Genomic DNA, 14,073 nt, shown 5'->3' on the forward strand with positions numbered 1-14,073 from the left:
AAAAATATAATTGTTATCATAATAGTATTATAAATTAATAATAAAAATATTTTTATTTTTTTTAAATTTATATTATATTTTTATATAATAATTAATATTCAATTATTATATTTAGTATTGTCTCAATAGCTAAAGCTTAGAACTGAAGAAAAAGAAAAGAAAGGAAAACATCGGCATGAAAGAAAGTGGATTACAGTGGCCGCTGGCTCTGAATGGCTGCTCTAAGTCTAAGGTTTGTTTGGAGATTTGGCGCTTCTCCCATGGTGAAACTGGATGCGCAACGACCCCCATCAACGTCTTCTTACGCTGCCAACGAAATGCCTCTTTCTATCCAAACCCGCACTGCCGGCGGCGCCACTGCGGCCATTTCCAATCTTAACTCTGCGCAGCAGACAACCAGCAGAAAGCTTCCGATTCTTCTGTTCGACATCATGGACACTCTTGTTCGGGACCCCTTTTATGACGATATTCCTGCCTTCTTCGGGTAATCTTGCTTTCCGTTACTTTCGGTTAGGTTTTGGGCAGTATTGTTTCAGGGTTTTGGAACGGTTAACATTACCGAAACTTTCTTTTCAATTCTGATTCCAATTCTAGGATTGAATCGAGGATCCAAACGCATTGATACAAACGAATTTTTGGATTAATTTTAGTTTTTGAATGTTATCTCGATTGTTAGTTCCTGATTTGCTTTGATCAGTTGTCAATTGGTTTATATATCTTCAGAATGTCAATGAAGGAGCTTCTAGAATGCAAGCATCCGACTGCATGGATTGAGTTCGAAAAAGGACATATTAATGAGGTATATTAGTCAAGTATTGGTCTTTGGTTTTCAATGGAGTTTCTGATAATATACACCCAACACTGGAGCTGATATTATCCATCAAGGCATGCTCTTGGGAATACTTTGCCCAGAACATGTTGTTTGTTAGTATTTTGTTGCTGCGGTTAACTTCATCTTAATGGTGTTTAGAGTGCCACTGGAGCCTGTAATAATCTTTTCTGTTGCTCTTTGACTGTCCAGTTTGATGTTGACGTGATTTCTGAAGCTAGGAACTATCGATGGAGCTAACCCTGTAAGGAAGTAGCCAACAATTAGTACGTGTGGTGGGGAGGGGTTTGATTGCTTGTGATTAGTGTTTATTTATATAATAAGTAACTTGGTTACATCAGTTTACGATGGAATTGGCTCTTTGACATCCTATGTGATGATAATTGGGGTTTAGATGTATCTTGAAACAAAGATAATAAGAAAATTGCTAGTGATTCACAGAGATTAGAAAATTCCACTTTGCAGGTGTGAGAGGATCAACATTTTCTAGAAGTTCTTGTCAATTTCCCGAGGCTACTAGGTAGAGAATTTATGTACTTCTGGATGTTTTGCACGTGGTAACTGAAGTTATTATCTTTACAATTTCTCAGTGAACTGTATCATGTGATAAGGACTTATGTATAGAATAGAAGGTGTGACACTCACAACTAGAACATATTAGGAAAGTCGAAGAGTTTTCACTCAATGAATTGTTGTAGGCATTGTACATGTAGTTTCCTCTATTTGATATAATAAATTAATAATACCTTGTACATAATTTAGACTATGAATGAGAGTTTATAGTTCACACTTTAGTTGCAGATATATTTTTCCATTATTTGACATATTTGTGTTTTTGTGTGTTTGAATGCTTTTGCGTATTTTGCATTTGAAAATTTTTGAATGGAAATTATGTTTTGGATGCGATGTTTTAAATGGAAGTAGGTATTGGATGTGAATAATGTGAAATTTCTTAGATGAACAAAATATATTTTTGGAGATTACTTAGTACGAAAATAAAAAGTTGAAAACACAAACACACCCGGTTTTTTTAGTTCTTTCTGACACACCATGACAGCCACAACATATTAGTTTTTTTGTTTTTTGGGACTCACCTGTGTGGCTGCCAGTCATACGATTCCTTGCTTAATTCTTGTTGCAACTGTTTTGCCTTCTTCTCTTTCTAATTCTTGTTTTGAACCCCATTTTGCATAAAAAATTTATTCTACCTTTGTTCCATCATGTTTGCCTTTGAAAGAAAGTTTGTTATCATTTGAGGATTTCTTGGAAAATAAAAAAACTTGAGATTAACAGGATTTTATAAGCTTGTGCCAGGAAAATGGAGAATTTACTCAAATATCGCAAACTGTATGCATGTACCTCGAAAGGTGAGGGGAGAGAGTGGCCCTGACTTGGAAGTAGACCAATTTTATATAAATAAAATTTACCACGATGGTGAGGACTCAATAATCATACGATGGTTGTGGAAATTAACTGAGCCACTCTCCAAGTGATAGGTATATGCTCATAAAAGTGCAAAAAGGATACAAGATTACATCTATTGAACGTATTTCATAAAGTGTGATCCAGCACAATCATGAGATAAGTGTCAAGATTGGTGCTATGAAGCAAATATACAAATTTGTCATAAGATATGCCTAGTTTTTGCAACTTTGTGGCTAGAATTCGCTTATAACCGAGTATTTGAAAGAAATGCCTAGAGGGTGCTATAATTATCAAACGATTCCTTGAGTAAGTCAAAAGAAGATTTTATATTAGTTGCAAAATATCATTAAAATCCACTTCTTGTATGTCTTCTATCTTTGGCCTTTGTTTGTAACCTTAATTTTAGTTATAGCAATTACTTTACCAAAGGCGTGATAGGGATGCAAGATCATCCCCCCTCCCATTCTTCTTTCACTACCTTTTTCTAGGCATTTTAGTGTTCACAGCCATAACACTCACGACATGCACGCATACATACACACGTGTATTCAAGCATATATTGAAGTTCTCTTCTCAGATGGAGCTGGCTCAAATATTTTTTAAAGATGGAAGACCAATTGATTTGGAAGGTAACTTGAGTTTCAATAAGTATATTATGATTTTCTTCTTTTACATGTCATATAGTGAGACCAGTGCACCCACAGCCTTATAGTTACATTATGAATTTTAGATCACAATCACTCTTTGGATAGTTTCAAACTGTTTCAGCCAAATACTGCACTTGTAATGGTGATTCAACCATTATTCGAAGTTGCTTTCTTGGCAATTCTCAAAATTTTTAAATGAGCGTTTGAACTTTGTGTCTGTGTGTGTTTTGAATTTGTTTTCGTATACACGAAACTAGCCTGAGTTATTTGAAATTATATGTGATTCAAGGACATAGAATGGCAATTAAGATGTTACTTTGCTTATCTTACTGCGCCATTTTTTCGGAATAAATCATGCTCGCTTTTCTGGCAAGCTATCTTCATTTTTCTACTGCCAAATTATTTTCAACCACCTAGTCCTTCATGTGACATGAGGTCCATGTTCACGTTCCCAAGAGATGCCTAATTTGCTATCTTGCAAATTGCAAAAAAGTTAATATAGCTTATATTGTAAATAAAAAATAATTTTGAACAAATTTGCATGAAATACTCTAGCAATCAAATTTATAGTATGTGTTAAAATATCAGGGAAATGTTTGAGGAACTAGAGTAAATTGTACATAACTAATGGCATAAAATCCCTAAATCTGGAGTGATCTCTAAGATCTAGTGTTACCGCGACCTCCTTCTCATTACCCACAACCATTCTTTAATAGTTTCCTGATGCCTGCTAATTTTTTCCCACATCAGCTGTACCTTTGCTGCATGATGCTATCGTCGGTGGTCCTTAGGTGGTGGTTTAGTAAGGGCTTTAGGAAAAGGTCTTAACTGCTCTTGTCAGAATGGCTGGGCTACTAAATGGGACGGTGCCCACACCAGGACTATGATCAAAGTGATGAGATTATCTTTTATTTTCACTTCACTACTAGTATACCGAGAGTGAAATGTATATATATGTTTACTTGAGTTGTTGAAGAGTATATGTGGTCCTGCAACTGTTAAACTTTTAATGGTATTATTTTTTTAAGATCTCTTTCTGAGGTATTATGAGGGTAAATTTCAATTCTCGAGCTTTACAGTTTATTTGGTGTCAATCCTGTCTTTAACTGCAACCGAAGCGTTACGGATAGAATTGCTTCCCTACAGGCCTAAAAAGCTGCATGAGACAAGGATATTCTTACATCAAAGGAGTTGAAGGGTTACTAGTTGATTTAAAGAGTAGTGGATATGAAATGCATACGGCAACTAATTATCCGATCTGGTACTTCTAAGTTCCAAAGAATGCATTCAAGTTTATATGCGAGCTGTTTGTGTGTGTTTACATAGGGGCCATTTATTTAGTGTTTTAGTTTGAGTGATTTTTTTATATGAAATTTGAGTTTGTATGGATAATATAAAAAATAATATTTTTGTGTTAGAATTGTGATTTTTTGTGAAAGAATATAATATATATTATTTATATTATGTGAATGTGTGTATATATTGTATTTTTTATTAAAATTTATTGGGAATTGTGTCATCAAAAAATTGTTGAATGGACAAACCTATAGTTTTATTTATCTGTCTTCTATTGCAGGTATGAAATCATTGAAGAGAAACTAAAACTCTCCACGTACATTTCCTGGACATTTTGTTCATGCATAATGGGTACCCTTGCTCCTTACGATTTTTAATTTATTGTCATTTACTAGTCTCATGCACTTCAATATTTAATTTTGAATTAGGTTTCTTGCGTTTAAATATAGGAAAATAGTGATGCAAATATTCACATTATCAGATTATGCATTCGGCTGATGTAAGTTGAACTTTACATTGATAAGTACCTAAATGTTGTGGCAATAATTAGCATAGCTTGAGCATTCGGTTATAACCCAATATATGATCTAACATTTTTAACGCTGTGCTGATTTTGGAGAAGGATCAGTTATCCATATATAACACACTATTCATTTGTCGGATAGTTCCTGGAAACTCATGATTATATTCTGAGTTTGTGTTTATGCCAAAGTTTGTTTGAGTGCAGGAAAAAGGAAGCCCGACCCAGAATTTTACACGGATATCTTGAAGCACTTGAAGGTTGATCCGGCATGCTGTGTCTTTATCGATGACAGGTTTGTTAATAACCTCTAAACCTGTTTTCCCCGCTGTGTTGTGGAATATGGGTCGAGCTTAGAACATAGCATCACCAATATCTAATTGTCTACGATCATTGCCCCCAACGCCTCCACGACCACAATCTGAATTCAAAAGGGTGTGTGAGTTTAGGGTTTTGGATTTTGATTTGGGATTTGAATAGTAACAATTTTAAATCTGATAGTTCTATGATATACTCCCTCTGTCCAAGCAATAAGTATACATTTATTTTTGGCGCGGAGTTTAAGAAATAATAGTATTTTAATTATAGTGGGTATGTAAAAATAGTGTAATGACATTTTTGCCCTTACTTTTTGGTATAAAAGTAACGATGCGATGTAAACGAAAGGTATTTATAAAAAAAAGTGGGTAATGAAATAGTTATTTTGTAATTGGACATCCCAAAATAGAAATATGTATATTTTGTAGTTGAACGGAGGGAGTAGTATATAAATAGGTGTTTAATATTTTGAATATAAAATCAATTTTCAGTATAATATAAAAAAAAAAATAAGTATTTGATTTGATCTTTTTTTAGTAGTAGAAATCTGATAAAGTTTGACAAAAGAACACACCCTTAGGGTGTGTTTGTTTGGAGGATTTTCCCCTAAGTACACTATTCATTCAAATTTTTCCCCCGAAAAACATCAAATCAAACACCTATTTTTTATTTTTTATATTATACTAAAAATTAATTTTATATTGAAAACATCATATCAATACTTATTTATATTACATCATACAACTATTTAAATTCAAAATTTTTATTATTCAAATCCAAATCCCTAAACAAACACACCCTTAGAATATTTGTTCCTAAGCCAACCAATCGGATTCATTCAAGGTGAAAGAATGCTCTTATACTTGCAGTGGCATGTCAAATTCTATGCATTTTCGGATTTTACATGGGCATAACTCGCACTTTCTTATCTCCTCTTTATGTTAATCTTCAGCTATTCGGTAAATGGATGCTTTTTGTCGTGGTTTGCTAGTAACAAACTACTTTTCTGCGCATTATTTTCTATGGTTAAGCTGAACTGTATTGTGTTACTTCTTCTCCAGGGCGAAAAATGTAGATGCTGCTGCCGATGCTGGCTTTATCGGTATTCAGTTCAATGATGCAGATTCATTGCGGGAGGATCTCTCTCGGTTGGGCATTCTTTCCGGCGGCACAAGCTGACTCTGATAAATACCAGCATTTCTCGTTGCAGTGACTGCAAGGTAACAAATTCTAATTCTGCTACTGTCTTTTTGGTCGAGCCTGTTATTACAGGTTTGTTTAAGGTGGCTTATGTACCTGATATTATTTGCAGGATATTATGTCCGATAAGCTCGGAATTCCTTGTCAATTGTGAAAATTTTTATAATAAGACTATTTAAATTTTATTGAAAATACACTTAGGGTGTGTTTGTTTGGAGGATTGGATTGGATTTATATTATTCATTCAATTTTTTCCCCTAATAAACATCAAATCAAACACTTATTTTTCATTTTTTATGTTATACTAAAAATCAATTTTACATTCAAAACATCACATCAATACTTATTTATATCACATCGTACAACTATTCAAATTCAAAATTTTTACTATTCAAATTCCAATTCAAAATCCAAACCCCCAAACAAACACACCCTTAAAGTGCCATCATTTTTTTTTTCCTTTAAAGTTAATTGTTATAGTAAAATTACTATTAGAAGTGTTAAAATGGTTGAGTCCTGTTGGGCTGATCTATTTTGCCCCACTTTTAAAGTTGGTTGGGTTTTATACTTTTAAGTCTTTTAAAATACGGCCTTAAACAAGCCAACTTACACTGGCGTCAGGTTGAGAGCGAATTAAGGCCGTTTGAAATGACTTCTGCTAGAAGTCTAAAAGGACATTTTGTACATGTTTGTCTTGACTTTTCTTTAAAAGCAGAAGCATTTTTTTAAGTTAGAAAAGTATTTTCTTTTCAAAAGTCTTTTCCAGGTTAAATTACCATTTTATCTCTAATAATAATAATAATAAATACAATACTATCATGTAATATAATATAAAAATATTAATTTATATATTATATTTTAATAAAAATTAAAAAAGATAATGATATTATTATTTTTAATTTATATACTTATACTTAGATTAAAATTTAAAATTGAGATACCAAATTGAATATGAGTATATAAATTTTTTAATTATACTTAAATTACTAAATACAATTTATAAAATTTTAAAATAAATTATAAAATACAAACAATTTAATATTATATTGTAATTTTATTTTTAATTGATATATTATCTTTAAATTAAAATTTTAAAATATAAATAATCAAATTTTAAAAGTATATTTTTTATACTGTAATGTAAAATCTTTAAATATAATTAATAAATTTAAAATAAATTATAAAAGTGTTATAGAAAAATATTACTCTCTCCGTCTGGCTAAAAAGTATATATGTTTCTATTTTGGAACGTTTAATTATAAAGTAAATATTTCATTAAATTCTCTAATTTTTTTTTACAAATATCTTTATTTTACATCACATAGTTACTTTTATCTAAAAAAAAATAAAAACAAAAATATTATTACACTATTTTTAACCACTTATTATAATTAAAATACTATTATTTTTATACACCGTGCCAAAAGTAAATATGTATATTATAATTGGACGGAGGGAGTATTATATTAAATGTATATTCTTTAAGTAAGTTTATTAGTTTAAAAGTATTTTTAAGATTTTTTATAAAATGCTGTTTTTATAATAATTTATCGAAATATAAAATCTATCTGCTTGTGTTTTGTACTTCTACTTATGTTTTTAGCGAAGTCAAATAGACCTTTAAGTTCGCAATGAGACGAATTAGTTTGTAGGGCAAATAAATATAATTATATTAATATTCATATTATATTTACAATATTTCAAATAAATCTATGTATGTTATTTTGGTCTACCCCAAATTAATATATACTTACTATATAATTTTTTCAAATAATTTTTACTGACTTACATATTATTATAAAAAAAATCTATCATTGCTTAACTATATATATATATATATTAATGGGTAAAATTTACTATTAATACATATTTTGTATTATATATAAAATATTAATATTCAAAATTTTATATAAAAAGATGTATACCTATAGGATGAGCGTGTATTATATTTTAGGCTAAATTGCACAAAATTTACCTGTGATTTTACAAAATTGCGCTAAATTCTTATAATTTAAAAACTGCATCAAGCTCCCTCATGGTTTCGTAAACTCTGCGTGTAACTCCTTCGACGCTCCTTATTTAACGGTATTTCACCTAAATGCGCTCAAATTGCGAATAAATTTTAAAATCTCAATTTATAAACTCCTAAAATTACAAATATATTTATTTTTCTTATATTTAGCTTAAAAAACAGTAAAAATAAACTCTTAAAACATGAGAAAAATAACTAATTTTGAGTATATTTACTATTACCTCCGTCCAGCCAGGAAGTAAACAGATGATTTTGCGTCATTGTACTTAATATTAAAAATATCCTTATATTTGTATAATTTATTCCAAAAATATTATTGTATTTGTATTATAAGAGACTAATAGATGTATTTTTATATTTTTCTCTTTGTTTGTACTTTATTTTGATATAATAATTAATATTTAAATATCAATACAAAAATGTTACTGTGTACTTTGTGACTGGACGGAGGTAATATTTTTTTAGGCTAAATATAAGAAAAAAATATATATTTGTAATTTTAGGGGTTTAGAAATTGATATTCTAAAGTTTATTCGCAGTTTGGGCGCATTTATGTCAAATAGCGTTAAATAAGGAGCGTCAAGGGGGTTAGACGCAGAGTTTATGAGACTAAGAGGGAGTTTGACGCAATTTTAGAAATTTAGGGGATTTGACGCAATTTTATGAAATCGCATATAAATTTTGTACAATTTAGCCTATAGTTTATGGTAGTTTTTAAATTTTTTTTTTTATATTAACGTGAATCTAATTATTAATTTATTAAAAATTTTTATATTATGTTAAACTAATTAATTAATATACTATTGTCTGTGTTTTTACTTTTTTATGACTGTTTCGGCTATATTGTTTTTTTTTTTCTTTCAAATTTTTTTTTCGTTTTATTAAATTTTCATTTTCTTTTATTTTTTTTCTAGAATTTATTGGAACATCCGAAAGAATAATATTTATTTATTGTTTAAATATTTGCAATTAGCAATTTTTTTTTAAAAAAAATATACCGATCAATGATATTTAAAATTTTGAATCAATTTATGTAAAATATTTATTTTAAAATATTTAGTATTTGAATTTTTTATTATATAATTATTTTTTATATTAAATATTTAAAAAATGACTTTTAATATTTTAAAAAAACCTATGGCTTGGCCGCTTGGACCCGTTAGCGGTTGTCCGGTAAATAATCCATTTATTTGCGATAATTATTTAAAAGAAAATGTTTTATTTCTATTATTTATTCCTCCTCTTTGTTCAATATCCCAAAATTCACGAAAAAAAATTATTGCATTGCAATATTAGTACAACATTAAAAGAAATATTTAGTAGTTAAAAACTACTAGGTTTTGCATTTAATAAAGTCACCTAATCTTGTAAGTATTATTTATTAATTTTATTTTTTAAAAAATTATCAAATTAAATATTTATTTTTTATTTTATATATTCGTCCTAATTCAAAATACTATTTTTACTATTTTTGTTTGTCTTATTTCAAAATATTCATTTTCAATTTTCGAATAAGTAATCATACACTAATACCAAAATACCTTTTAACTTTTACTCACATTACAAACGTATTATTACTTTTCTTGTAATTCCTGGATCTTTGTTATAATAAAAGTATGATATAATAAGAAGAATGTTGTGAGAAAGAAAAAAAAAATGCATGTTTAAAGGAAAAGATAACTAAAATATCTTTAATGAATTTGGACAATCGGATTCACATTTTATTTAATGAATTTATTCAGAGCGCACTTAAATAATAGTTATCGGCTGAATCATACAACTTGCGAATTAAGCATGGCAAAACAAGTTAGACTAGACAAATCATGCGTGATACATATAATCTGATGGCATTGGAGTATATACTTATGACCTCAAGATTACTAGTCACAATGTTACTGTCGGATCGTCCAACAAACAACGAGTCTATATTGAGAGATTTTTTTTAAATTGATTTTTGAAATGAACTGTTTTTGTTGTTAGGTATTTGATTGATTTTTGGACCAACACACTCCAAAGGAGTGGTCTTGGATAGAAGCATATTAGTCATCTCATCTCTCATTTTGGGATAAGTCCCGAGTTTGATCCAGATGGGTACGTATGTCGTGTGAATGTGTAGGATATTAAAAAAAATATTCAACCCGTCTCAATTTAAAGTATTTTTTTTTTTTTATCATTTTCGTCCGTCTCATTCAAAAGTAATCATTTCTTCTTCTTTTTTTCAAGTAAAAATATCATATATTGATATTAAAATACCTTAACTTTTATTTATATTATAAACATATAATTACACATATAATTACTTTTTACATAAAATAGCAAAAATGTCAAAACCTCTTATATACTTCACTGACCAATAAAATACTATTATTTCTTAATCTACTATGAAATCTCAAAGACCCATTTCAAATAGGACGGAGGGAGTACAATAATTTTATACATTGATATTATTTTATTTTTAAAAATATCAAATTAAATATATATTTTTTTAACAAAAATATCATACTCCCTTCGTCCTATTTGAAAATGGTCCTTTGAGATTTTGTAGTAAATTAAAGAATAATAATATTTTATTGATAAGTAGAAGTGTGTAAGAAATTTTGACATTTCTGCCCTCTAATTTTATGTAAAAAGTAATTGTAGTTGTAATGATATGTTTGTAATTTCAATAAAAGTTAAAGGTATTTTAGTATTAGTGTATGATTACTTTTACATAAAAAAAAAAAAAAAATGTTGGCTCCAAATTTGATTGACTCACACAACAGCAAGAACAACTTACTTCCAAAATCAAATCTGAAAATTCTGAACGATTGGACTGCGCATGCACGCACACTGGTGACTACAAAAACAAAAAATACAAAACAATTTATAATCTAGTCCTATTTTCAACAGAAAGAAAGAGATATTTTTTAGTGAGACAAGATAAAAATAGTAAAAGAAGTACTTTGAAATTGAATAGAGGGAGTATTTCATCTAAATTTCTTATCATTTTGCAACCGCATCAAATTCTCTTTTCACGAGACGGAGCTGTCTAGCCACGTGGAGTAGAAAACATCGCCGGATCCTTTGTCGAACATATTCAGCAAGGTGTCAACTTTCTTTACATAAATTCTAAAAAATATTAAATTGTATATATATATATATTTCTTATAAAATACACCGCCTGTTTGAAAGATAATCGACTTCAAAATAAAAATATTTAATTAAATAATAAAAGGAATTATGATATTATTTTATACTCGTAATTAAATTAATAATATTTGTCATTTTAAAATAAAATTTAATACATATACTTAAAAAATAAAATATATATTTAAATATTTTAAAAATTATAGTGAAATAAAAAATATATGCAATATAAATATTATTTTATAGAATAAGAATAAATAAAAATATATGTTTATTTATTTATAATTAATTTAAACTAATTTTATAAGAGATGTGAAGTTTTAAATATAGTTAAAATTGACTTTTGAAGAAATATAAAAATAAAAGAATTTAAATGAGTCCTACATATGTATGGTATTAGACATCGTCAGTGACTCATATTTGAAGACCCATTTATCCTATTTAGAAGGCTTCGTTCCTGACCATCGAGAATTAGGTCGCACAATATAATAAACTTCGAGGTGAATATATTGCCGCAACATCACTTGTGCCTGGCGGAGGTGAGACACAACCGTGGCGAAAAATTCATCTTGTTTCTTCTCTTTGATTAAATTATCTTTGCACGCCATACAAGTTTCATTCGTCTCCACCGTTCTCTTCTCCCTGGCATTGAGTTTTTCCACAACGATTTCTCTCATGTCGTCCCTCTGACAGCAAAGCCCATGCGTTATTGAGTCGGGAGGGGGTAAAAGAATGAGAGAAAGCGAGAATAAGGAGTTTCTTACGTTGTTTGAGTTGAAAAATTTCGAGAACTTTCACCGAAGAAACTCTCGCCGGACGTGTGCTGCTTGGATGATGGCAGTAGCGGATGCCTGCGGCAGAGAGAATCAGCGAGGCGAGGAGATGATATATCAATTTGGAGGAGAATGGTCGTATCTATGAAAAAAACTCTAGAAAAATACTCTTTAAATAAATAAAATTAGTAATAAAATATTTTATCTCTAGAATACAAATGGAGCACTGTACTGAAATTGACAAACCATCCATCGAGAAATAAAATATTATTGGACACGTGGGCTTTCGAGAGAGATTTTTACATTAGCCACTCGCGGTATTCTTATATGTTATATAGTTAATCAATTGATTTATACTCCCTCTCCCTCTGTCTCAAGTCAATTGACACCTTTTATTAGTGATACGATATTTAAGACAATGAGGTTTAATTAGTTAATAATAGTGAATTATGATACTCCCTTCGTTCATTTAAGAAGTATACGTTTATTTTTTGTGCGGAGTTTAAGAAATAATTGTATTTTAATTATAGTGAGTGGTTAAAAATAGTGTAATGATATTTTTGCCATTCTTTTTTGGTATAAAAGTAATGATGTGATGTAAAGTAAGAGTATTTGTGAAAAAAGTGGGATATTTAATGAAATAATTACTTTGTAATTGGACGTCCCAAAATACAATTATGTATACTTTCTAGTTAGACAAAGGAAGTATTATTTTATTATTTTTATGTAATTAATAATATTAGTAGTTTTCAAATAAATTTAATATATATATGATTAAAAGAATTAGAATATGTATTTAAATATTTTAAAAATCATATCGCAATAAGAAATATATAAAACATGGATATCATGTATAAAATAATATTTATTTATAATTAACATAAACTAGTTTTATAAAAGAAGTGAAGTTTTAAAGGTACATAAAAAATTGTTTTTAGAAGAAAGATAGAAATAAAAGGATTTTGAGTGAATCTGCATATATGATATTATATATTAGATAATTAATTAAGCTGATTTATATTTGTTAAGTATATATTGATTTAATAATTTTTAATGTCAATTGTTATGTGACAAATATAAATGAAAAATATGTCAATTAAATTCAGAGAAAATATTTATTAAATATGTTTTGATTTAATAAATTTTATTTAAAATAGAAAATGTGTGTATGGAACAAATAAAAATATAAAATACCCTGCAATATTTCCAAATTTAGAAATAATTAATAATATTTTTATACATATATTAATATACACTTCACTTTATCTCATCACATCACTCAAATAATTAAAAAAAAATAATCATTTATCTGTCAAATCACATAACTTAATATTCAAATTATTTCAAATTACCATATTTAATACTTCCCACCTAAATTCTTGTGCCAAACACAAATGTTGCACGGTGTTCGGGACAGAGGGAGTATTAGTTAAGAAGAGACATACTTTAATTTTATTCAATTCAAAATATTTTTCCACAATTTGTGTCCGTATTACTAAAAAATATCAATTTTTATTATAATAAAAATAATAGTACATTAAATATATCGTTACCATATATAAAAATTACCATAAAAATATATAAACCATCTTACAGACTTTCAATAATTAATAAAATATTTTCAGGTCAGCTGTCACACATGGTTCGGTGACTTGCCAGTCGGATCTAGTTGGCAGTGTATTAGGTTCGGCCGTTTCGTTTGAGTGAAATGAAATATCATACCTAACAAATACAAATTTTCCAAAAATTTTCTATAATCAAAACTTTGATATTTTATGAAAACAAGATAAAATTTTTAATAAAAAATAAATATTTAATATATATATATATATTTCGAAAAAGTTAATAAAAATAAATAGTTACAAAGGCTATTTATTTATTTGATATACTTCTTTTGGAAATTTCAG

General features: G+C 28.6%; 1 protein-coding gene across 2 annotated transcripts; it reads left to right on the plus strand.

The window, feature by feature from the left end:
• Nucleotides 1-137: 137 nt before the first annotated feature.
• LOC127256445 (flavin mononucleotide hydrolase 1, chloroplatic) lies at nucleotides 138-6,926 on the plus strand. Of its 2 annotated transcripts, XM_051282460.1 has the most exons (8): nucleotides 138-484; nucleotides 724-799; nucleotides 2,832-2,883; nucleotides 4,048-4,162; nucleotides 4,478-4,548; nucleotides 4,925-5,012; nucleotides 6,097-6,255; nucleotides 6,348-6,926. In XM_051282460.1, the coding sequence occupies exons 1-7, from the start codon at nucleotides 213-215 to the stop codon at nucleotides 6,212-6,214; spliced, it is 792 nt and encodes a 263-aa protein (XP_051138417.1). In that variant the 5' UTR covers nucleotides 138-212; the 3' UTR covers nucleotides 6,215-6,255; nucleotides 6,348-6,926. The 2 variants fall into 2 exon arrangements, with proteins under 2 accessions (XP_051138417.1, XP_051138416.1); XM_051282459.1 differs by having other exon boundaries at nucleotides 6,097-6,926.
• The last annotated feature ends 7,147 nt before the right edge of the window (nucleotides 6,927-14,073 follow it).

This window comes from Andrographis paniculata, unplaced genomic scaffold (assembly GCF_009805555.1).
Source record: "Andrographis paniculata isolate CXL003 unplaced genomic scaffold, ASM980555v1 Contig55END, whole genome shotgun sequence".
Taxonomy (NCBI): domain Eukaryota; kingdom Viridiplantae; phylum Streptophyta; class Magnoliopsida; order Lamiales; family Acanthaceae; genus Andrographis; species Andrographis paniculata.